General features: G+C 38.8%; 1 protein-coding gene across 1 annotated transcript; it reads right to left on the reverse strand.

Moving 5' to 3' along the window:
• Positions 1-1044: 1044 nt before the first annotated feature.
• LOC140486367 (PEST proteolytic signal-containing nuclear protein-like) lies at positions 1045-26149 on the reverse strand. Its single transcript, XM_072585402.1, has 5 exons — positions 26016-26149; positions 23325-23563; positions 20317-20391; positions 11703-11758; positions 1045-5446 (listed from the first exon to the last, which is right to left on the reverse strand). The coding sequence occupies exons 1-5, from the start codon at positions 26059-26061 to the stop codon at positions 5323-5325; spliced, it is 540 nt and encodes a 179-aa protein (XP_072441503.1). The 5' UTR covers positions 26062-26149; the 3' UTR covers positions 1045-5322.
• Between the last annotated feature and the right edge of the window lie 229 nt (positions 26150-26378).

The raw sequence follows: 26378 nt of genomic DNA on the forward strand, positions 1-26378 counted from the left end.
CAACCAGACCCATTCCCCTACCCTATTACTCTACATTTACCCCTCACTAATGCACCTAACCTACACACCTTTGGAATGTGGGAGCAAATCAGAGCACCAAGAGGAAACCCATGCAGACATGAAGAGAATGTGCAAATGCTACAGTCGCCCAATGCTGGAATCAAACCCAGATCCCTGGTGATGTGAGGCAGCAGTGCTAACCACTAGGTTTTTCAAATGTTTCTTTTTAGAGGATCCAGTAACAAAAATGTTGGCCCGACAACACTGAATACCTGGCAATCCACTCAAAATTTGGTCCATGGCCTCTGGAAAAGACCTGACACTGGTGTGATGCCAAAAGGAAGTCGCTTGTAGTGGAACAGTCCCGTGTGTCACTATTGTCAGCAGTAGCTGGGACAATTTCACGACCCTTGTTGGCAAGTAGGCCTGCAATCCATTTTTGGGAATTTCTTTCCCAGCCAGTCCACGGAACAACCAGTCCATTGATGTAGATCAACTGTCAATTTCAAGCCTGAGACAGCTGGATGTTTTGTAAAGCAGAGGCACTGAGGAACTGGAGGTTAGGAAAAAAGTTAGGTCATAGACTATCCAGAATCTTAATGGTTAGTGGAGCAACCTCAAAGAATTAAACAGACTTCTCTTACAGATGGCATCAATTATTTAAGTGTTATCTGCACAGCAAACTGGTGAGAATGTATCCCTGTATTCGACTCAGTCTTTCATGATTCTGGACAGTAAAGAATTATACTTCATTCACAGGTCATGATGCACGACTGCTGTGATTTATCTAACAAGACTAGCAACCAGTATTAATTTGGACAAGGATATGTGGAAAAATCTAAAAGGTTGTTAAATTAGCTAATATACTGAACTCTGGACATGGATGCGGGCCTCTGATCAAAAAGTGGTTGGAAGAACATTAATTGGTACTTTCCAAACAGAAAAGGCTGCCTACTATAATTTCTGGTACAACATATTGCATGACATTCAATCATCAACTTACTAAACACAAATTATGCGAATTTTTAAATAATGACAATCTGCTAACCCAGAAACATTTTATTTTTCCTGCCCAACTTGCAAAATTTTACACTGTCAATACAATTAAAAATCACATTTCCTTAACAAAACCTCATATTGAAACAGACAACCAGAAGCTTCTTTATAAACAACACAAATCTTAGAGAAGATGAAATAAAACAATAACATACAAAAATACTCCAAGTCTTAATGTTCAAATCCTGCATATAGCTTGCGTTTACAATTGAGATTCCTTGCAACTCAAGTCATGAACTCATTTTGGTCATGCAAAAGGGGGCATGATTCCCACAGAATAAAAAGGTAACCTTGACTGTAGATTTACCATTGCTGGTCACAGCAACAGAGGATTTTAAAACAGATTACTATAGATCTACCTCAGTAATTATGAAATCATGCACTGTTTCAGTGACAAGGCAAAAAAAAGGAAAATTTATGAGCAGGTCAAGGCAACTATATTAATAAAGTTTGACCATATGAAGTCATTCTTCAATGGACAGACATTTGAAACAATCTGCTCACTTGGCACTACTTCAATTCCCATTTCATTAACTCTTACAAAGTAAAATATATTCTGCCTAGTATCAGTATAACACTCAAATTTGACCTCATAAGTAATGCAAGTAATCTTGTGCATTTACTACATTTTAAAGCAAATTGCATTTTGTAGGTCAACATTCAATATGGACTCCTGCCATAACAATTTCAATTATAGCTTTTCAATGTTGAATGATTTCCAGATTTGTTAAGTTCCTGCATTTGGTGGAACCTGGAGAATTACAAGAAACTGAAGAAATTTTTTTTCTCTCGCTGGGTAAAAACTTTTTCGAACAATTTACCGATTACCTGTTTTGGGAAAAGAGAAAGACATAGAAACATGTGCACACATATCTATCAAGGCAAATCAACTCAAACAGCCCACAGAAATATTAATATGAACAGATTGTCTAACAGAACTTCCACCAAAATTCAAATAATTGTGCTCAGCCCAATCTCAGATTCAGGTCTGTGATGTAGAACTTAAGTCATATGAAGAGATGTCTTTATAATGATAATAAGCACTGTAAAGCAATCCACTAAGAAGGCTGTAACCAACATTTTAAGCTTGCAGTAAAGAAGTTTCTATATCCACAAGAGTGCTGAATTGGAGAGATTGTTGTTGACAACGTACATGTTTCTGATGCTTTTGAGTGATCCAATTGATCCCATCTTACCGAAACAAGCGAAGAAAAGTTTTCACTACCTTTGATACTTCCAGAACAGTTCACTTGTTAAAAAGAACTTTAATTGTAAGAAACAAGCTCTTCCTGTAGTGTTATTTCCCTTTTATCAAATTTTCTTCCCTCTTTTCGACAATTCATGTGTGGTCATTATTCATGTGGGAGTTGACAGTGAGCATCAGCATACTATTGAATGGCAATGTATTTCAAAGCAAACCTGATTGTTTCCTTACCTGACATCCACATGTACATGCTTCTCAGTAGGGTCCATGAATAGTAATCCACTGAATCAAACTGATATGGCTAATGCAACATCCTCTATTGAGTGTTTTTGTACCAATTTATACCTCTCAGGCTGATTACTCAAGTTTGCTGACAAAATGTTCCCAGAGTCACATTATTAATCACACTGAAGATTATATCTCTTACACTAACATATGAGACAACTTATGAAACTTTTACTTGAGTGGTTTTAAAGTAAATACAAAGGATATGGAAAGGTTCTTAGAATGAGAAATGCCAAATTTCTTAGAGAGAACATTAGTCAACTTTGTCTCTAGTTTCAATGAACGACTAGAAAAGATTTCATTCAAATGTATGGTTATTGCTAACTCTCCGGTACATTCCCCAAGTGGATATTCCTTGTGTGAGTTCAGTGAATGTTGATAGGCTGACCAATAAGAGGGTAAATCATTGGCAAGCCTAATATTTTCCTCAAGTCACATCAATATAGTCAAATATGCCAGCATAAGCCACTCATTAATGAGCATAAAGCTTTGCTAATTCCACTCCTTCAGTGGTGGTACCATCACATTCTACGAGTAGCATTTCACATATCATGCAACTGCTTCTGACTTACCAGATGCTATGAAGATAATTCATCCCCATTGTATGCTACCCTGGCTACAAACTGCACTCAAATGGTCTACGAAAAGCACATACCCAGCTCTGAAAGAATGCAGATAGAGATATAGACCTTTTTGAGACACCATATTTTGATAATTAAATTAAGTCCTTTATATGTATTGGGTGAGAAAAGGTTATTAATCGCCACAATTACTATCCTAAAACTTGGCAATCCTGGTTTTCAAAATGTAGTGAAGCAACTATCTCAGCAAAAATTATTTTGCACAACCTTGGTATCAACTTAAATTCCAGAAAATTTTCCTCACATTAAGTGCAGAAATTTCAGGTACATTTCACTAAAAATGGCTTTATTAAAAAACGTTATGGCATGAACTAGGTTGCCCAATTTTAAATATACTTACACAATCCTATCAATCTTATGTAACGAGACAGTTTGTAGTGCCTGTAATGTACAGATTTGCAAAGAGAGATAAATATATATTTAGGTGTTGCATTGTCAGATGTTCTTATCGTGTTATGGCCTTCAGACTAATCAAAACAAACATTATATTGCAATCAGGTGATATCTTCTTGGTCAACCCCATACCATGAAAGCACAGTCTACTGACATGGGAAAATGACTACTACCCATATCACTATGTACAAATTTTTTTATATCACATTCAGGATTGTGAATAATCACAATACACTTTCCCTTGATTCATAAATGCTTAAACGGGAAATCATTCTTCACTTTTTGTAGCAAACTAACAAATGTAATTCTAGATAATCTATCAGAATTTTACTACAAATAGCAAACAGATAACATTTTTGGAGATCTTATTTATTCTCCAAGGATGTTATTCCTAACCTTCATATCTCTGGCAGATTTATACTACTTAAAATATTGAGCTGGAAAGTGGAAGAAAATAAATTGTTATATAGAACTTACGACAGATAGACTGCACTACAACAGATACAGGAAGGCCTTCCATTCTAATTTTTAAAGAGTCAATCCAAAGATAGAAATGAATGCTTATTTTAAAATGGGGATTAAACACACTAAAGAATAGCCTAAACCAAGTGCATTAAATTACTTGATTCAGCGAAAGATTAAGAGCACAGACATGAGCCTTCCGAACCTCTGATGTTTGAGTTATCAATGGAAGAATGCCACTTGGTGTACTGGGAAGAGTAACAAATCCCAGATTAGAATTTATTATTTATCGTGGGTGTACAGAAGAACTAATACAAGACTTGCAAAGCCTGAGAAAAGACAATAAGAATTTCAATGAAGCTGTGGATAGAACCACTTCAGTTAAATACAGGTTGAGCTTCCTAATTCGTATCAAATCGGCACTTCTACAGTTGTTGTCAACTGTTATTTATTAGACACGTCTTTTGGGAATAGAAGTGAAGATACTTACCACACACTAATGTATCATGCCAAAATTTGAAAGTTAGGTTAACATGACTCCGTTAATAATAATCTGCAATAAACAAGTTCAGTATATTGTAATATCAATGGGATTGAAAATAAAGGATATAGTTTGTCCTTCCCATTCCATACATACCGATTGCCTGTGCTGCACTGCTAGCAGGGAACAGTTGCCTGGCAAGTTACATTATTCCCATTTGAGCTCATATACAACCTAGGAATGCCTCACTAGACCATGTGTTTGCTGGAAAAAGGTGTGATACTTGGAAATCTGAGTCTCGAAATAATTCAGACAGGTTTTGAATTTTTTTTGAGTGACATAAAATTTGCTTAAACCAAAAGTACTCTCCTATTATAAAATGTAAAACAGTTTTCAGGAGCTTCGCAATTAATGACCATGAACTTTTCAATGAAGTGAAATTTAACTGAACTTTCCTTTCCGATTTTTAACTGATATGTAGATACATTACTTTACAGGACTCCAAATGAAATAACCACAGTGGCACACTGAAAATAATCAAATATAGCTACTAGAGGTGAAAGATCTTAACTGCAACTTCTGTGTTGAATATTTCTGAATGAAATTTCTCTGAAGGGGTCACCTACTGTTTACTAAACACATTGCACTCATTACAAGTTATAGTGAGAAAGTCTTTAAGTATACATTATACACATCACTGAAAATAGTTTCCATTTCAAAGCAATCTAGAATGTATCTCAATCCCTACAATTCGTTTCCACTTCCCACAGCTCACAATTCTGCATTTTCAATAATAGCATTTAGTCCTCATCGCCAAAGTTCCGCAGCTGACTTTTCATTTTCCGCTCCCACAACCTCTGGTTGTCAGAAAATCCTTGTTTTCCCTTGTTGAAAGAATTTGGTCCTGCTGATGTCGGTGTTTCTCTGAAGAAAGACAACGTAAATTACCAAAATATTTAATTTAAATATGTGCAAATGCAATAATCTGCTACTTCAATGCATAATGGAATGTCACCATCTCATTATGGGAGTTTGTAAACATTTATAGAAGTCACAGCCTACATTTTGCATAATTCATCATCCTTGAAACACTGTTTAGTAAAACAAAGGCATAAGATTAGATTAGATTCTCCACAGTGTGGAAACAGGCCCGTCGGCCCAACAAGCCCACACTGACCCTCCAAAGACTAACCCACCCAGACCCATCCCCCTATTCCCTACTAATGCACCTATCACCGTGGGCAATTTAGCATGGCCAATTCACCTGAATTGCACATCTTTGAATTGTGGGAGGAAACCGGAGCACCCAGAGGAAACCCAAGCAGACACAGGGAGAATATGCAAACTCCACACAGACAGTGAGGCAGCAGTGCTAACCACTGAGCCACAAGTTAATTATAGTATTTTAAAATTAAAGCATTTTAAAATTAAAGCGGCTCAACTGATGGCTTGAGGTAGCAATTTTAGCTATTTGTTTATCTAAACATTCAATTGAATACAATACGCAAAAATTGCAAGACAGTTTATCCTACACACAACAATCATGGTACTAAGCTGAAACACTCTGCCACACACAACAACCTGACTCAATTACAAAACCTAGTGACTCCCACAGTTACCATGACTATAGTTCCTCATTCCTTGCCTCTGGTACAGAGACTATTCCAGTCTCTCTATTTCTCCATTTCTGTTGTATCCATGTGAGTGTTTTTAACTATTGATTTATAAGATTTATTGCCCATCCCGAATTGCTTTCAAGTAGTTGGCTGTGAGTTGCCTTCTTCAACTGCCGGATTTAATGCTGTCAGGGAGGGATTGCAGAAATTTTTCCTAACAGAGAACTAACAGTGACATTGTTCCAAGTCAGGATGGTGCAGGAACTTGCAAGTGGTGATCTTCTCACGTATTTACTATGCGTCCTTCCAGCTGGTCCGGTTCACAGGTTTGGAAGATGTTGTTGAAGAAGTCTTGAGTTTTTGTTCTGCATCTTGCAGATGATTATACTGGCACTGCTGCAAATGACAGTCAGGCTCCCGATGTGGTCTCCTCTACATTGGGGAGACTGGGCGCCTCCTAGCAGAGCGCTTTAGGGAACATCTCCGATACACCTGCACCAATCAACCAAACTGCCCCGTGGCCCAACATTTCAACTCCCCCTCCCACTCTGCCGAGGACATGGAGGTCCTGGGCCTCCTTCACCGCCGCTCCCTCACCACCAGATGCCTGGAGGAAGAACACCTCACCTTCCGCCTCGGAACACTTCAACCGCAGGGCATCAATGTGGACTTCAACAGCTTCCTCATTTCCCCTTCCCCCACCTCATCCTAGTTTCAAACTTCCAGCTCAACACTGTCTCCTTGATTTGTCCGACCTGCCTATCTCCTTTTCGACCTAACCACTCCACCCTCTCCTCCTTGACCTATCACCTTCATCTCCTCCCCCACTCACCCATTGTACTCTATGCTACTCTCTCCCCACCCCCACCCTCCTCTAGCTTATCTCTCCACGCTTCAGGCTCACTGCCTTTATTCCTGATGAAGGGCTTTTGCCCGAAACGTCGATTTCGCTGCTCCTTGGATGCTGCCTGAACTGCTGTGTTCTTCCAGCACCACTAATCCAGAAGTCAGTGGTACAGTATATGCTGAAGGTGTTGGGTGCCAACTGAGCAAACTGCTTTGTCCTGAATGATATTAAGCTTGAGTGTTGTTAACCTCCGTTTAATTTCCGTTAACCTCAACCTCCTCTGCTCCAGTGAGAAAAGTCGCAATATTTCAAGTCTACTTTTATATCTCAAACCCTCCATTCCTGATAACACTCTGGTAAATCTTTTCTGAATCACCTCCAGTTTAATAATATTCTTCCTATAACAGGGTGAACAGAATTGAACAAAGTACTCCAGAAGAGACCTCACCATTGTCCTTTACAACCTCAGTATGACACCTCAACTCCTGTACTCAAAGGGCTGAGTGATGAAGGCAAGCATGCTCAACACCTTCTTGACCATCCTGTCTACCTGTGACACAAATTTCAAAGAACTATGCACCTGAACCTCTCCGTTCTACAACATAACCTAGGGTCTTACTATTAATTGTATAAATCCTGCCTTTGTTTGTTTTACCAAAATGCAGTTTCTCAAATTTATTCAAATCGAGCTCCATCTGCCACTCCTCAGTCCACTGGCCCAATTGATCAAGATCTCTTTGTAATCTGAAATAACCTTCTTCACTATCCACTATATCATCAACTTTGGTGTCATTTGCAAATTTACTAACCACTCTCATCCAAACATTTATATAAATGACAAACAAAAGTGGATCCAGTACTGATCCCTTTCAAACACCGTTGGTCGTAGGTCTTCAGTCTGAAAAACATGCTTCCACCATTACCCTCTATGTCCTACCATAAAGCCAATTGGCAAGCTCACCCTGATTCCCATATGATCAAACTTTACTAATTAGTCTACCTTGCAGAACCTTGCCAAAGGCTGCAAGTAAACAACAAGTACAGGACCAGTTTGCCCTCATCAACCTTTTTGGTTACTTCAAATTTCCCACATTGTTAGATAGATGCCAGTATTGTAGCTTTACTGGGACAGCTTGACTAGAGGTGCAGCAAGTTCTGGAGCACATGTTCTCAGTACTACTGCCAGAATGCTGCCAAGGCTTAGAGCCTTTACAGCAGCCAGTTCCTTTACTCATCTCTTGATATCACGTAGAGTGAATCAAAATGGCTCAAGACTGGCAACTGTGATGCTAAGGATCCAAAGAAACCATTACACTGTGGAAACCAAATGAAGACTGAGTGTCTCCTTTGTGGAATATCCACATTCAGACCATATGCATAACTGCAAGCTTCCAGGAGCATCTTAATTTAATTCTGCACACACTCCCACTCTGACCCCATTGTTCCCAGCCTCCTCTACCATAAGCTTGAGGAATAGCATAATCAATGTAATGGACCAAAACTGTCCTGAAAATAAACTTCTAAATCTCCTAGAAATGCATTATTTTCATATTCTCAAATATTTATTTAATCTTAAAATGAGCACCTCCTTTAGAGGAAATCTCATTTCTATTGATTTTTTAAAAACTTAATGTGATGTGGGTGTTGCTGGCTCACTATTTTGGAAGTGAATTGCTTGCTTTGCCATTTCAGAGGATAGTTAAGAGTCAACAATACTGATGCAGGTCTGGAGTCACATGTAGGCCAGATGAGGTAGATAACAGATTTCCTTCTCTTAAGGACATTAGTGAATCAGATGTCTTTTTTTTTACAGCAGCATTTCAGCATCTGCCCCAATAGGATTCAAACCCAAGGCCCTGGGGTCCTGGATAACCAGTCCAGTGACATTACATCATACAACCACCTCTCCCCTCAAAGCTTATGTAGGTTTACACATTTCAGTATTTCTTCCATCCATTTGAATGCTGTGCTTAAAGTTTAAAATTTAAAACAAGTTATTTGGAAACTGTTTTCATGCAATTTCTGCAAAAGATTCTTTGTTTTCATTCAACTAAATATAGATAAAAATTTAGTCAGCTTGTTATTAAACTATGCCACCTAGAATTAAGTGAGCATTGATCACTGGATTGAAGTCATTTGGTTCTGACAGCAGTACTCTTGTGAAATAAACAGCTAGTGATATATAAAATTTTTTTAAATCAAAATTTCAAAACCACTTAATTCATTAGTAAAAGCACTCAGAGTTCAGCCACGTGGTGTCTCAGGGAGAAAGGTGAGGCTGGATGACCTCTACTTTAATGCCAGCGGTATAGAGGTGAGATAGATGAGTTAAGGGCATGGACTGACAAATGGACTGCGATGTTGCTGTCATCACAAAGAGGGAGGGACATGACTGTTAACATTCCAATGTATAGAATCTTCAAGCAGGACAAGGAGAGGGTGTGAAAGTGGAGGTGGTGTAACATTATTAGTTACTAGTCAGTGACTACCATAAGATGGTACAATATCTTGGAAGGGTCATCAAATGGGGCTTTGTTGGTAAACAGAGAAATAAAAAGGGGGCAGTCATATTGTTAGGAGTGTATTATACACACCCAGTCACTAGTCAATTCACTAAGATGCATAAAAACGATTCACAACGATACTGGGGAAAGTAATGAGCTAACATATCCATTTGAGGCTGAAATGTAGGAACCAGGCATCTATATAAGGAATAGGAATTTCCAGGAAATAAAAAGGAAAAGAAACATGTATGTCAGGTCCAAAGGGAGCAAACTAGCTTGAGATCCTAGAGGATCATAAAAAGTGCAAGGGGAGCACTCAATAAAACAATTAAAACAGATGCGGGCAAGATTAGGGAAAATCCCAAGATATTCTACAAATATATGAAGGGGAAGAGAACAGCCAGGGAAAAAGTAGGGTTTATTAGGGGTCAATCTGTGTTTTCAGCCAAAAGATATTGGAAAAAAGTGTTATATGAGTATTTCACATGTCTTTTCCTGGGAAAAGGAGGATGCAAGTACAGAATTCAAGATAGACTGCAAGGTTTTTCAGCAAATTGATATAAGAAGCAAAGAGGTATTGAAGGTTGTGGCAGATTTAAAAGTGGACAAACACTCTGGTCCAGATGAACTGAGACAAGGGAGAAAATTACTGAGGCCCTGACCCAAATTTCCAAATCATCTCTGGCCACAAAGGAGGTGTCAGAGGACTGGAAGATAAGAAGGGTGGAAGAGATAGAAAAGGGAACTAGAACCTGTGGAAAGGAAACTATTGGAGAAAATGAACAAAGAAAAAATTAATCTCCTTGCAGAGAGGCAAGGTTTGATCAGGGATGGCCAGCATAATTTTGTCAGAAAGACCCATGACTAACAAATATATTGGAATTTTTTTGAGGAGGTCACTAAGTACTTGGATTAAGTTGGGACAGTTGATGTAGTTTATATGGATTTCAGCAAGGTCTTTGACAAGATCCCACATGGGAAACAGAAGGTATAAGCTCATGGGATCCAGGTTAACCTGGTACAGTAGATCCAAAATTGGCCAGAGCTTGCTATACAATGGTGTATCACAGGAATCGATGCTGGTGTGTGTGTGTGTGTCTGTGCACACGCACATATTGCGGGGATTGTGGAGCTGGGGAATGATAAGTAGGTTCACATAGAACTCAAGTGGTTGACAGCAAGGAGAATGATAAACAGATTGATCTGATGGACATTAACACTGATAAATGCCTTTGGAAGAACGATCAAGACAAGGGAATGTTCAATGAAATGGCAAGACACTAAGAAGCTCAGAAGAATAGAGGGATCTTGGAGTGCTTGTCTAAAGATTTCTGAACGTGTCAGAACAGGTTAATAGAATAGTTAAGAAAGCACAGTTTTATCAATTACAGCATAGATTAAAAATGAAGGGAGGTCGTGTTAGAGCTGAACTTTGGTTAGGCCACAGCCGGAGTACAGTGTACAGTTCTGGTCACCCACTACAGGAAGCATGCGATTAGACTGGAGAGGATGCAAAGGAGATTCACCAAGACGTTGCCTGGGATAGAGCACTTCAACTAATGAGAAAGGCTGGATAAGCTTGGCTTGTTTTCTTTGGATTCAGCAAACTTAAAGTGATGTTGAAATTGCATTCAAGCTGCAAGAAAAATGACACACGCTAATATTGATTGATGTCAGAGTTTGTCTTCTTTTGAAACACAAAGAAACTAACTCCAAAGCAGCTTAGTTTCACTAAACTAACTCTTTCTAATTCAATAGCTTTGGAAGCAATTGCTTGGAAGGACTCTATTTTAAGGATTTCCAAGTGTTTAATTATCAGTAAAGCAAGTTTAAAAAGGCACAAAAACAACCGCAATCTCAATTTTAATGCATGTGCTTGACATGGAATTAAATGTCTTGTGGATAAATACAGCACAAAGTAGAGTTTGATAGGACAGCATGACATTAATAGAACATTCAAAAGGATGCAGTTAAAACCGATTTTCCACAGGAGCCAAATCAACAAATGACTGCTCGGGGGACAATGTGAAATATAATTTCTTTTGATGTGTTTGTGAACAAGTGCATTATACTGCTAGTTGGTATTCCTTCCAAGCTTTAATATGGGCTTACAGTATTATTTCATTATTTCTTCTGTCTAAACCGAAGAGTAGCTTAAAAATGTCTTGTTCCATATAATGCTTAGAACATTTTAAAAAATTATTAAAACATACCGTCCCATATTCTTCATGCGCATTTTTGCTTCAGGAGGCATTTCCTCTGGTTCACTCTGCAAGTAGAAATAAAGGATTCAGTTACCCACCAATCAACGTTTTTGTATTATATTTCAAACCCAACCTTAGTTAACTAAATTGGAAGAACTGGATTGTTCAAATTCAAGCCATCATAATGAGCCAGAAGGCAACTTGCACACTTACTGGATTTCTGATGCAAAAGTCCAACTGAGCCTCATCACAAAAAAAAACTCCACAGGAGTTCTTTATATCCTGAAGAACATAACTATTTTTCTGTGGCACCATGTACACACAAAATTGAAGCTCTCCCAAATACAAAGGGGCATCAAAATGCAGGAAAATGCAATTCTCAAAAAGAACATTCACTGGTTCTCAAAAAGAACATTACATAGAAACGATGCAACATCTAGATGGATATTCATACATTCAGAGACCATAATCAGCAAATCCAATGATAAGTAAATATTACTTTCAGCCTTAAAAGTGATTTTAAAATGGTTTAAAAATAAAGTCAAATAATAAAATGAAATACTGTTTTAGGAGTGCCAGACATTATTTTTCCGCTGTGGGTGGGCTATATATAAAATCCACTATTTTAGAGTCAGAATTCAAGATGAGGCCCCAAATCCCAATTCGGATTCAGAAGTTCTCACAGCACAATTCAAAGAGAATCCCCCATCCCCAATATTGTGGTCAACATTCGTTTCTCACCAAAAACAAACCAATCATTAATCTTGTTATCTATCTACAGAACCTTATTCATAAATTTATGTTCATATTTAGCTAAAGAAAACTAAAACGATAAGTAAATACATCAAACACTTCTGGATGTTCCAACATGTGAAAGGGGTTACACAAATTCAAATTATTCATTAAAACCAGAATTAGACTGAAAGATTGACTTCAAAAAATGTATCTGAACTTCTCAAGCAATCCAAGTAAAATAAATCATTGTTTGGAGTTAAAAAGACTGCATACAAATAGAAAATGTTTTGCTACAATTGATCAACAAGACTACTTTCTACCCAAAAGCATACTGAAGGATGTAATACAAGAACAGAAATTGCTGGGTAAACTCAGCTGGTTGGCAGCATCAATGGAGAGAAAACAGAGTTTACATTTTGTGTCCAGTGACCCTTCCTCTGAACTGATACTGACTAGGTAGAGAAGGTACATATGATGAAGACAGGTTTGGGAGGAAAGGAGTGTGGTAAAGGAATGAGTGGATAGGTAGAGCCCAGAGAGAAAGAACAACAGTTAGGCAGACAAAGGGATGCATAATAGTATTCCAGGGAGAAAGAAAAGCTGATAATATTTTATTACATTTAGTTTGGATTTGAAAAACATATAAGATAAATCACAAGTACCTTGGCCCACGAGTATTAGTTAACTTATCCTAAGCACTGGCAATCAGAACTATTATTCACAGTCAAATATGCATTTTTTGACAATACTCATCCATTTTTAAAAGGACATTGTAACAGCTAACATTCTAGTACAGCCAGGAAACATAATCAACTACTAGTGAAGAGCATAAACTGACCATTCCCATTCTTGAGAACATCACAGCAGCCAGACTTCAAAACCACTGCAATTCATCTGGGAAAGATTTTGAACCAGCAACTCTAATATATTTCTAAGTCAGAATGGTGTGCTGTTTGGAGGGGAACTTGCAGATGGTGATGCTGTGGTCCATTTGTTCTTGTTTTAAAAATGGTAGGATTAAAGGCATGCAAGATGATACTTAAGGAGATCTGGCATATTGCTGAATGCATCGTGCAGATGTCCACAGTGCTGCCACTGTGTGCTGGTGAAGGCAATGAGGATTTAAGGTGGTGGATGGCATGTTGATCAAGCCGTTCTTCAATATTAGATAATATCAAGCAGAGTGCTGTTGGAATTGTACACAACAAAACAAGTAATGGATCAGAGGAAAGGTTTCTGCTAGTTAAAGTTATACATAGCATGAAGGAAGGCAGTTATGGGTTTTGGAGGTCAATCATATCAGCTCCAGGACATCCATACAAGAGCTTGTCAGGGTACTGTTCTTGGCTTAATGACCTTCAGCCAATTTATTTGGGACTTTTCCTCCATCTTGAGAGTAGAAATGACGACATTCACTGATAATTGCATAATGTTCATGACCATTTCCAACTCCTGAGATACTTGTGCCACACAGTGTGAATCAATGATCATCTCCGACCAGAAAAAAAACAAATCATCATCATGCTTTGCCATTCAGTGGCGTTACTAATGCTGAATGCCGTAACTGCCAACATCCTGGCAGTTACCACTAACCAGAAAAATACTGTGATTACAAGCTAGTAACTAATCTCCAGGTTCCCCAAAACCTATCCACCATACACAAGTCAGGACAACTCACCAATGCTCTTTAGACAGTTGCTTCCAAATCTACAACTACTGGAAGGGTTACAGATACATACTGCCCTCTAAGCCCTGATACGGACATAAATCTCTACACCTTCAGTGTCACCAGGTCAAACTCTGAGAACAAATTCTATGGCAGCACTCTGGATGTACCCACAGCAAATGAACGGGAGAAAATCAAGAAGGCAACTCACTGCCACCTTCTCAAGAACAACATATGGTGAAGATTGGGACAGCAAGGTGATTCAGTGGTTAGCGCTACTGCACCACAGCGTCAGGGATCTGGGTTCAATTCCAGCCTTGGGCAACTCTGTACAGAATTGGCATATTCTTCCTGTGTCTGCGTGGGAAGGGTTTGGAGGGATATGGGCCAGGTGCTGGCAGGTGGAATTAGATTGGGTTGGGATATCTGGTTGGCATGGACAAGTTGGACTGTTTCTGAGCTGTTCATCTTGATGACTCTATGTGCAGGTTAAGTGGACTCATGCTAAATTTTCCATAGAGTCCAGCAATGTGCAGACCAGGTATGTTAGCCTTGCAAAATCGAGTGGGGAATCTGGGTAGAATGCTCTTCGGAGGGTCATTGTGGACCCTTTGGCCTGCCTCCACACTGTAGAGATGCTACAATTAGCTGGATGATCTGAACCAGTTTAGCAAAGATTACTCTTAGTGGTTGCAATGGGGTGCTTATGTTTTAAAGATGGTGGAAAGGCTTTGGTGAGTGAAGCACACGAGTAATCTAGGCACTGATCTGTTGCTGCTCCAGTTAAATGTCCAGTTAGTGGGATGACACAGGTTGTCAATGTGGGAAATTCAGCAATAATAGTAACTGTTAAACGTCCAAAGGTGACAGTTAAATTCTCTCAGATCGGAAACAGTCATTACCTGACAGCTGTGTGATACAAATGGTTTTTGCCACACATCAAAACAATGCTTGAATGTTATTCAGGCTTTTCTTTATGCATGTAAAGATTATTTCAATACTGTATCCGGAAAGTTGTCTATCATATTGTACACAGTGCAATTATTACCATTTTTGACACAATATGATGCAGGAAAGTCATCAATGAAGCAATCGAAGATGGTTGGCTAATCGGAACTCTTGCCATGATGCCCAATGGATATGTTGATTAGCATCCAACAATCACAATCATTATCCTTTCTGCAGACTGACTGCCACTGACTTCAACATTGCTAGTTTTCCCTGAGGCCACACTCAATCAAATGCTTTGACATCAAGGGCAGTCATGCTTATCCCACCTCTTTATCCATATCTGCAACAAGACTGTAATGAGATATGGAGCCAAATGACTTTTTCAAAACTGAAAATAAGCATCAATCAGCAGATTATTGCAGACCAAATTGCTATTTGACAGCAATGAACTTCAGCAATAAACATTGAGTGGATAATCCATTTAGGAACCCAACATACTTTCACCATTCCGGGATGAACAGTAGACCCTGGGGCTTGCAATTGGCTATAGAATCCCTACAATGCGGAAGCAGGCCATTTGGTCCCTCAAATCTATATATTCTGAACAGCATCCCACTCAGACCCACTCCCCTACTACTCTATCCTCCTAAACCTGCATCTCCCATAACTAATCCATTGAGCCGACACATCCCTAGACACTATGGGCAATTTAGCATTGCCAATCCATATGACCCACACATCTTTGGGTTGAGGGAGGAAACCGGAGCACCAGAGGAAACCCATGCTGACACAGGGAGAACATGTAAACTCCACACAAACAGTCACATGGCTGTGATTGAGCCCAGGTCTCTGGCATGTTGAGGCAGCAGTGCAAACTACTGGGCCACCGTGTTGCCCTGTCAAGAGCACATTGAATTTGTCCCGCATTTTGTGGACCTGACAAACCAGGTAGATGTCAAAGTTATGGCAGTATTGGGACAAGTTAGCTAATGGCTAACTATTGGTACAGAGAGTCAATAGCTTCTGTTATATCTAGTGCCTTCTGAATTTTTGCATACCACCATGTGATTCCAAGACATCAGGAATTGTCCTAAATAGATCATTCACTCGAAATTTCTGGCTGAAGGTGTTTGCAAATGCTTTATTCAAGTTCACAAAATGATGCATCAGACACTCCATCACTGAGGATGAGAATGTTTGTGAAGCATGCGCCTGCAGTAACCTATCCACTACAATTCACAACAGGTGGCAGCCATGAAGAAGTTTGGTTTCTTTTCTTTGTCTATTGCATGTTGCTTTTGATCACACATTTATGCTTATGATACAGTTTCATCAGGCCAGCAACTCATTCCTAGGTAGCTTGCTGCAGCACCTTACATGCTGTGCTCAGCCCTCATTAAACATAAGTTGATCACTTGGCTTGATGATAATAATAAATGAAAAATATGCCAGGACAATGGGGTTACAACTATTACAGCTATAGTCCAGACCATCTCATGGCTATTCAGTAGTAAATTGTGAGACCTGCCTTGAAGCTACCCAACTTAGTATGGTGTAGTACCATACAATACAATACTAGGCATCCTCAGTGCGAAGCAGGTCCTTTTCCACAAGGATTGCCCATTCTTACCAACACTATCATGAACAGATACATAGCATCTGGTGACAGGTAGACTGGGGAAGATGAGGTCAAGTATTTTAATCCCCCCCGAGGTTCTCTCACCACCTGACAGAAGCCTAGTCTAGCAGATAGGTCCTTCAGAACTGACCATTTCATAATCAATTTCAGTGTAATTGAGAAACTCTTGGTGGACTTGGATCTGACTCCCAGATTATATTCTCTGTTATTGCTTTTGTTAATGACAGTGCTTCTTCTAAGTGGTGTGCTGTGAAGAAATGCAAAGTCAGCATCTGTGGATGGTGGAAAATTGTAATCAGCACAAAGTTTTCTTGCTCATGTTTGTCCAAAGGATTCCATGAAGTCTCAAGGCAACACTAAAGATTGAAATAGCCTTTCCTTTGGGTTTACCATTGTGCCCCCACCTCTGGTGGGGACAATGATGGAGAAACCTGGAATATTTAATGAAAGGAATGAATCAATAAATGTGATTACATTGGGTCATTGTTTGATTTCTTTTGTAGGGCAGCCTTCCAATTCTGCAGAAGAATCTGGATAGGATGAACCTTAGTTGTTTCCAATGCCTATGACAAGACCACCTGGTCTGACAGTTTTATTTCTTTTGACTTTGGTGGAGACGTGTGATACAACTGAATGGCATGTCCAGTTCTTACATGTCCCTAACAGTTGACAAACGGCCTGTTATTGCACTGTTCTGTTTGACGCTCTAAAAAATTCAGGTGTTACCAATGTGAAAAATCCCTGCCTTCCCACAAGACAAATCAAGGCAAATGATCGAAGCAGGTTCAAATTCGGACTGAAAAATCTGTGTCAGGAAATGTTGGTTCACGTTTATGAACAGAAACTCTTACAGACTAATCCACCTGTCTTGGAAAATGCGAATTCCCACCCCCCCAACCCGCCTAGTGCAAATGAACAGCATGATGCGACACATGAAGATCATTTACAGAAATCAGCCTTTATTGGTTCGGCTACCACTCCAAACATTCCAATTCAATCTGCTTCCTTAGAATTGCAAAGCAAGATTCAAATGCTAATTACAGCGTTAACAGCAAGCTAATGGTTTGATAGCTGCTGTGCAATCAAAATGCTAGATCTAAAATACAAAATAAAGCCAAAATCTCAGTAAGCAAAACCTCAGCATCTGTGGAGAGAAAGCAGAAGTAACGTTTCGCATCTAGTGACCCTTCTCCCAAAGGGTCCAGCAATTTCTGTTTCGTCTAAACATTAGAACCTGGAGCACCACGCGTGAAGTCAGTGATCAACTGCACCTTTACTCGATTGGTAGCTACTGAACACGTACATCAATGCTTGTATCAGGATGAGACGGAACCTGAAACAAAGGATGAAGGCTCTGAAGCTCTCTCCCATCCTTTCACACTCTTACGTTCAATGTGCACTTGATCCAATTGCTCCACACAAGCATCAGTAGTGCAGCCTCAAACAACAAACAGGAATCAGAAACCTTCCCCACACAATCACACAGTACAGAAGAGGCCCTTTGGCCCTTCGAGTCAGCACTGACAGAGCTACTCTAAGTCTGCACTAGTCCCACTTTCCAGCACTTGGCCAAGTACTTTTTCAAGGTTTTGAGGTTTCCCACCTCAATACCCTCCCATGCAGTGCATTCCAGACCCCCACCACCTTCTGGGAAAAGGCTTTCTATCATGACCATAAGACCACTGAAGGTGGCACACTTGATAAAATTGCTCAACCATTTGAACAAAAGCATTTCTTTAAATAAGATGTAATTAAGCACCTTGTTTCCCACTCTCAACAACAAACATGAAATTAAAATGGGGACTCAATTCTGCCAACAGGATGCACATTGGGAGAGTGGTCCAGGAAATGGCTGATGGAATTTAACGTGAGCAAGTGCGAGGTCTTGCACTTTGGCAAAAAGAATAAAAGCATGGAATACTTTCTAAATGGTGAGAAAATTAATAAAGCCAAAGCACAAAGGGATCTGGGAGTGCTAGTCGAGGATTCTCTAAAGGTAAACATGCAGGTTGAGTCTGTGATTAAGAAAGCGAATGCAATGTTGTCTCTTATCTCAAGAGGGTTGGAATATAAAAGCAGAGATGTACTACTAAGACTTTATAAAGCTCTGGTTAGGCCCCATTTGGAGTACTGTGTCCAGTTTTGGTCCCCACACCTCAGGAAGGACATACTGGCACTGGAACGTGTCCAGCGGAGATTCACACGGATGATCCCTGGATTGACAGGTCTAGCATATGAGGAACGGCTGAGGATACTGGGATTGTATTCGTTGGAGTTTAGAAGATTAAGGGGAGATCTAATAGAGACGTACAAAATAATACATGGCTTTGAAAAGGTGGATGCTAGGAAATTGTTTCTGTTAGGCGAGGAGACTAGGACCCGTGGACACAGCCTTAGAATTAGAGGGGGTCATTTCAGAACAGAAATGCGGAGACATTTCTTCAGCCAGAGAGTGGTGGGCCTGTGGAATTCATTGCCACGGAGTGCAGTGGTAGCCGGGACGCTAAATGTCTTCAAGGCCGAGATTGATAGGTTCTTGTTGTCTAGAGGAATTAAGGGCTACGGGGAGAATGCTGGTAAGTGGAGCTGAAATGCGCATCAGCCATGATTGAATGGCGGAGTGGACTCGATGGGCCGAATGGCCTTACTTCCACTCCTATGTCTTATGGTCTTATTTCTGCACTTATGTCTTGAACTCATAGCAGGAGAACAGAATAGGTTATTCAACCTGGCAACAGTATGGCGTAAAACTACTTTGTACAAATCCTTAGTGTCACATTTGACCCTAAAATGAACTAATGAACAAATATTCATGCCATCACTAAGGTAGGCTAATTGTATTTTTGTTACATTTCCCAAATTCAACCTGGTTCAGCCTACCTGCCTGCAGAAACTCTTTTTTTGCATCTTGACCATTCAAACCCCTCCGTATTGGTTGGTTTCCACATTCCCACTCCTCTAACCCCACAACTCTGACTTATCTACTCACCTACTTCTGTCTCAAAAATTCAAGATCTCAGTCACACAACCATTTCTTGCTTTGTCGCCAGCTACATAGGCCAGAGCTGTGGATTTCTCTCTCTCCACACATCTTCATCCTTTTATCTTTCTTTCCCTCCTTGAAGCTACTCTGTATAAGCAACCAGGCTTGACCAAGATTTTAGCTGAAAATGTGTTGCTGGAAAAGCGCAGTAGGTCAGGCAGCATCCAAGGAGCAGGAGAATCAATGTTTCGGGCATGAGCCCTTCTTCAGGAATCCTGAAGGGCTCATGCCCGAAACATCGATTCTCCTGCTCCTTGGATGCTGCCTGACCTGCTGCACTTTTCCAGCAACACATTTTCAGCTCTGATCTCCAGCATCTGCAGTCCTCACTTTCTCCTTGACCAAGATTTTAGTCATCTAACCCAATAGCTCCTTATGGGGTTTAGTACATTTTACTTCATAACGCTCATGTGAAACATCTTAGAATGTTTCATTAAGTGTAAGTTGTTCTTATTAGACTATTAAGTTGATCCAGGCATTTTTATACAATCTTCACTCACAATATATTTTCCTCTTGTTTTCTCAGTGAGGGAACAGTATGACTCCTAACAGCTAAAATCTTATAGATGATTTAAAATTATGTACTTACATCTTCATCTTCATTGAATACAGCTGCAACTGAAGGTTTCTTTGGAGCTAAAACAGGTGGACTTTCTTTAGGTTTCTGGGAATAAAATTAAATTATAAGATTTCAGTTCTAATTGCTCACTGTAGGTTAAATAAAACAAATATGGAGGTGTCTTAAATCAGTTTCCCAATCAGATGTAAAGGGATTGTGTTTTCGGTCTTAGAATAGCCCAGATATAATAACCTTAACACAATTTGCATAAGAAAATCATTCCTCACGCATAAAATGAGCACAGCGAACTTATTTGATTATTTCCACTTGCAGGTGTTTTCCCCATTGCCTTCATTATATTTCCCTTCACCTTCTTATCCAAATGTCTTTTGAATGTTCCTAACGAATCTGCTTCCATCATTCTTTCTGACTGTGCATCTCAGATCACGAGTTACTTTGTGTAAAAACAAGATTTCTTGGTACTCATTCGACAAACACTTTAAATGATGCTCCCTAGTTTCCATCTTGTCACTGGAAGGTGTTTATTTAATCAATTAAAATCATTCAAGGCTTTCAAAGTCTGCATCAGATCTCCTCTTAACCTGCTCAGCTTCAAGAAGAAAAATCCTAGCTTATGCAGTCTCCTTACATGACCAAAATCTGTCAGTGTTAGTAACGTTCAGTACTTTAGCACTGTCTCCAAGGTTGTCACATCATTCCTAAAATATGGTCTCCGAATTGAATACAATACTCTAGTTAAGGCCTAAACAATGTTTTTTAAGGTTTAACATGATTCTTTCTTTCTGTACCATATTTCTTCAAATAATAAAGCCTAGGCTTTCATATGCTTTCTGACTACAGTTAACAAACTTACATGCTCTCAAATGAGTTCTGATGTAAAGCCACAAATAATTCAGATTGAGTATTGCAATGTTCCATATAAAACAAAACTACTGCACTAATTTTCCTTCTTGATGCTTAACCAATGATTCTGAGTTAAGACATACTCACCACAGGGAAAAACTGTGCTTTGTCTCCTCTATCAAACCACCTTGAAAATCTATATTATACCCTCTCCGAGCCATTTCATTTCAAGAAGAACAATCCTAATGTTTCCAACCTTTCTTCAGAACTTGGCGACATTCAGGTAAACCTCTTCTCTATATTTTCTCATGTTTTTACTGAATCACGCTGTCCAGATTATTCACAATACTTCAGATGAGATTTTCAAAGTTCAAATATAACTTTTCTATTTCATTTATTCTATCCTTTTCACCGAGCCTGACAATTTGTCCTGAAGCCTTTAAGAATGTGTGCATACGGACAGATCAACTACTCTTCAAAAAACCAGGCCAATCAGAATAGACTACCTTTCCTACTAATCCTCCCAATGTGCCAGTCAGGCAGGTAACAAAAACCTAATATTACCCAACTATAAGAAACTGCATGAAAAGGACCATTCTTGGCCAAGTGACGTAAAATTACATTGAAGTAATTTGGTCAGAATGCAAAAACATGCTTCACATCTTACCTTTCAACTAGTTATCTAAATTTTCTTTTTCTCTTTTGGCCATTGTGTCACTGCCAAAAGAAGTCCTTTAATCTAGTTTTTAAGTTTAATGTGCAAAATGGTTTCAAATTCTAATATTTCTGACCAATAAAGAGAGAGCAAATGTGATGGTGCCAGTGACTTCCATCAGTGAAAGCATCTCCACTCCATATATGCAAAAACAAGTGGAATGGAATGTGCCAGGTTGGGTATTTACAACAAGTGTAAAAGAGTACAATAAACTGATACACAGTTTTACATAAATAGGTAATGGCTACTCATTTTGTTTTTACAGTGGTTACTAGCAGATTATTCAAAAGTAGAGATTCCAAGAATTATCAAATCCTAGTTCAGTGCCTCAACTAGAGTTGAGATAACTTAACTCAAAGTTCATGGATCAAGTTTGTGATCTTCTTGGGTTATAATGTGCAATGATATAGAAGATTAACCAGGCTCAGCTATTTAGAAAAAGGATTTCTTAAAGGAAGATGCAGCTAAGCACCTCTTTCCTCACCCTCAAAGCAAATATGAATATTAGCACTAGGTACTCATCATTCTGTTAATGAGGAATAAATCTTTGCACTTGAATGTCTCTTAAGTCATTCAATCACTCAAACTTGTTTTATAATTCAATTACCTGTGGCTAAGCTGTTCTACATGTATTCACCTTTGCTCAATATTGCTTGATATCTTTTACCTATTAATAATCTACTGATTTCCATCATGAAAATGCTCGGTTTGTCCTATTTTATTATGTATTCATTAAAATAATCTAGAGGAATGCAATATAGTTTATGAATATTTTGAAAAGAATATTCCACTGTACGTGTATATATTCAACAGTAAAGTAGGCATGATTCAATATGAAACTGCACACATCATGTCAGCATCAAAAGCATGTTAAAGTGAATAAAGGTCTTATTATAATAGTATACTCCTAATTCAAATGTGTAGCTCTGTTTGCAATTCCTTTGTCCTACATGCTACATTTACTAAAGTTAAGCAAAGCATTTAAAAGGTAATATTCAAGACTTCTACTGAGCAAACCCTCACCTAACATCAACTGCCTACAAACATCCTAGAAATAAACTTCCTGACAATTCTCAGCACAACTGTGTATTACCATTTCTAATCCTTTACCAATTAAATTTCTCTTAAGTAGAAGGCCGTGAAGAGAACAAGGTAAAATCGTAGCAAGTTCGAAATAAGTATATATTTTATTTGATGCTGAATACAAGCATTTAATATGGCTTTAATGTTCATATGAGGGTCAGACTTTAATTAACTGCCCCATTCCAGAATTACGACTTTAGCTAAATTTCTGATCTAAATTCTTCCTCCCTTTTGGTGCTGAACATAATCAATTCAATGCTGCAAAAACGCCACCCATTTAACATCATATAAAGAATGAATCTGCAATTAGAAACATCCATTATGATAAACTGTAAATATCCATTTGACACATAGAAAGCAAAAAAACATTACTTACATTTGCTCCTAATTTGATGGATATTGGGGCTGGTTTCTTTAAGGTCATACTTCCTATTGAAAATCCAATTTTGGAAACTTTTGCAGGGGTTGGTTTGTTGTTTGCATCCCCGGAAGCAGAATCATCTTGATTTTTCTCGTCAGCTGCTCTTTTCTCTGCACTTCGAGATGAACTTTCGCCTTCATTACTGGAAGAAACAGTCTTAGTTTTCACAGTTTTCTCTTCCTTCTCTTCTAGTCCTGGTGGAGTCGAAACAACTTACCAAGATGAGATACTTTTATCGAGCACTTTGGTGGATGCAGCAACCTCATTAAGTATTAGGGAGCTTCTGTGAGTATGCACTGACTGAACCAGTAGTCTCTTCCACTGTTTGTCAGATACAGTAGATGCAGGCACCGAGAAACCATTTCATAGATGGATGGACTCTATATTTCAGTTTCAGGGCAGGATTAATCCAGTGCTCCTGTTTCTTGGACCCCAAAGGAAAATTCACAGGACCAAAACAGTACATATTTTGGTAGACCAAAGGTCCACAATGAGGAAATATTCACCAGTGACTGTAAAATTGCAGACTTTCAAGTGTTACATTATAAGCCATGTTGGGGGAACACCAGAATGACAACATCCTAAAATAACTGATGACAAATATAGTGCCAAGATGGGCCGCATTTCAAAAACAATGATTCACATATGATCAATTACTTTAAGACCTATAGTCCGAGCAATTTCAGTTTCTACTTTGTGAATTTTAAAGTCATTTGTTTTTCATTTCTTACTCGTCAATAGTAACAGCCAACAGAATATACATTGTTCCAGTGATCAAATATATTAGATAATTCTTCAAATCTCTAATATTTGAGTTTGAATTTTGATTAAAGTTAATTTTGAAGACAAAGTTCAGAATGGCAAATGAGGCAAAAGTTTAATAAGATTAAATAATTTAAACCAGAGAGGTCATCTGCTCCAGAATAAAATTTATTCCAAATAGAATAACTTTAGTTAGGCTTGCTAGTTTTCAAAAAAAAGTTCCACCTGGTTTTGAACAAGTCACTTGCACAAATGTTTCAGGTTCAAATGGTTTAATACATGCCCTAACTATCAGCTTTTATTTCAAAAGCACATACCCGTTATTAAATAGCTTCTGCAACCCTGATGTGGAATCAGCTATTGAGCCAAAATATTTTCCTTTCATTAGCCTTACAGTTAGTCAGCCAGAAATGAATACTATGATAGAGATTGATACCAATTATATGCATACACATAATACACAGAACATAATTCTAACGGTTTGCTTTCAACTAATCACTGTGGTTTTTGGTATTTATTTACTGCTTGGTAGCTTTGTTGCCCAAGACTGAAAAGACAACAACAATTTAAGAATGCTAATCAGAGTGGTTTAATAAGAGCGAGGTTGGTAACAGGCTAACTAAAAATGGCAGTATGTTAAGAGCCTAACACATTTTTTAACAATTATTTAAGAGGATAATCCTACAGCTAACAATTGGAAATACATTATTTGTGAATTAGATGTTCTAAATTCCAAATATGTCTGCTAACATGATTTACCTCAGCCAGATTAGATATTGTAATTTTTATATACACTGTTATATTCAATTCTAGAGCAACGCAACAAAGATGCACTAATTTAATGTTTACTGATTAAACATAACTAGTACTGTATTGGTCCTACTGGATTTTTCATGTTGCCAAAATCCTGAATCACTGAATGCATCCAGCACTATTTTCACATGGCATTTTGTTATGAGTTACCAGTCATTACATATAATAAGATATTTAAACATTCCTTAAAAAAAACATAAAATTTATGATTACAAATTATTACAGATATAATAAATTGTGCTGTTGTTATATTGCCATGTGTTATTCTTGATTGGGACTTTCATGCTTTTAATCAGGTGTTTGATTTGAATTTCAGATACTATTTAAAAATCATGAATATACCCAATAAAAATCTGCTTCAATGGCAATTGGCAAAATTAGATCAATTATCAAAAATGTATATGGCAACAAAACTCTATACGTACTCCATGCTGTCTTTATCTACTTTTTAATCAGAATCTCAGCCACGAATATGTACACTAGGTCACAATAAGATTTCCTTCTAGTTTCCATTTCGCTTTACAAGACTTTAGCAAGAGTTGGATTGCAGATTTCATAGCTTTAAGTTCTTTTCATAAAAAATAGCCAGATCTGTGTATTAACACACACAAGAAAAATTGCGTTTCCCAGCTTAATTTGTTTAAAAGGTCCAAAATAGTTATCGTTCTCATTGAATGTTTTGTTAAAATTTTTCGCTCGAGGACCAGCAATTTAGTACTTAGGAAATTAACACTAATAAATCGGTATTTAAAAATTGAGTTTGAGATTTAAAATATTTAAGGGTGATGTAATTCTGCAAACAGGATTAATGTATTCGAACAAAAAAAAAGACCCTAATTGCTCAGGGCTCGGAGCCTGTACACAGTGGCGAGGTGGAAAGAGACTCGAGGCCCGGCCCAGTCCGCCCGCCTACTGATCCCGCACTGGCTGCACAGCCTCCTCCGGAGCGGGGCAAGGGAACCTCGCTTTATGCTTTTTATTATTAATTTCGTCCTTTGGCTAATATGGAAACGTGTGGATTTGTACATCCTGCCGCGCTGTGTGCGTAGTTAAAAGAGTATGAAGCGGCACCTTCATCTTGCAGTTTCTCGAGCTCCGATCGCGTTTCCTCCGCCATTTTCAACCAACTTCAAACCGCCAACAGCACCCTGGGAGGGGCGTGACGCCACTTCCGGCGCCTCCCCCCGCGCCCCGCCCCCCGCGGGGCTGGTTCCTGTTTGAGGAGAAGGGGAGAGAGGTTTCACAGTTGAGAGGAGGAGACGATGGGTTGCTAACCTTTCCCACTGCGTGATGAACTAGGAGCACGAGTAGGAAGTTTAGCTCCTCGACCCTGCCCCGTCACTTGATACTATAATGGCTTAGCCTCGACTCCACTTTCCTCCTTGCTCTCCAATACATTACTCATTAAAATCTCTTCCACTCCTACTTAAATTT

Source organism: Chiloscyllium punctatum, chromosome 15, assembly GCF_047496795.1.
Source record: "Chiloscyllium punctatum isolate Juve2018m chromosome 15, sChiPun1.3, whole genome shotgun sequence".
Classification (NCBI taxonomy): domain Eukaryota; kingdom Metazoa; phylum Chordata; class Chondrichthyes; order Orectolobiformes; family Hemiscylliidae; genus Chiloscyllium; species Chiloscyllium punctatum.

What these genes read in the sequence shown, in the direction of transcription:
- LOC140486367 (XM_072585402.1), bottom strand. Translation starts at nt 26,061, where the DNA reads ATGGCGGAGGAAACGCGATCGGAGCTCGAGAAACTGCAAGATGAAG. An exon ending in CCATCAAATTAGGAGCAAAT is followed by an intron (nt 20,392 to 23,324) that starts GTAAGTAATGTT and finishes TTTTATTCCCAG; the next exon opens with AAACCTAAAGAAAGTCCACC. An exon ending in TATTCAATGAAGATGAAGAT is followed by an intron (nt 11,759 to 20,316) that starts GTAAGTACATAA and finishes TTCTACTTGCAG; the next exon opens with AGTGAACCAGAGGAAATGCC.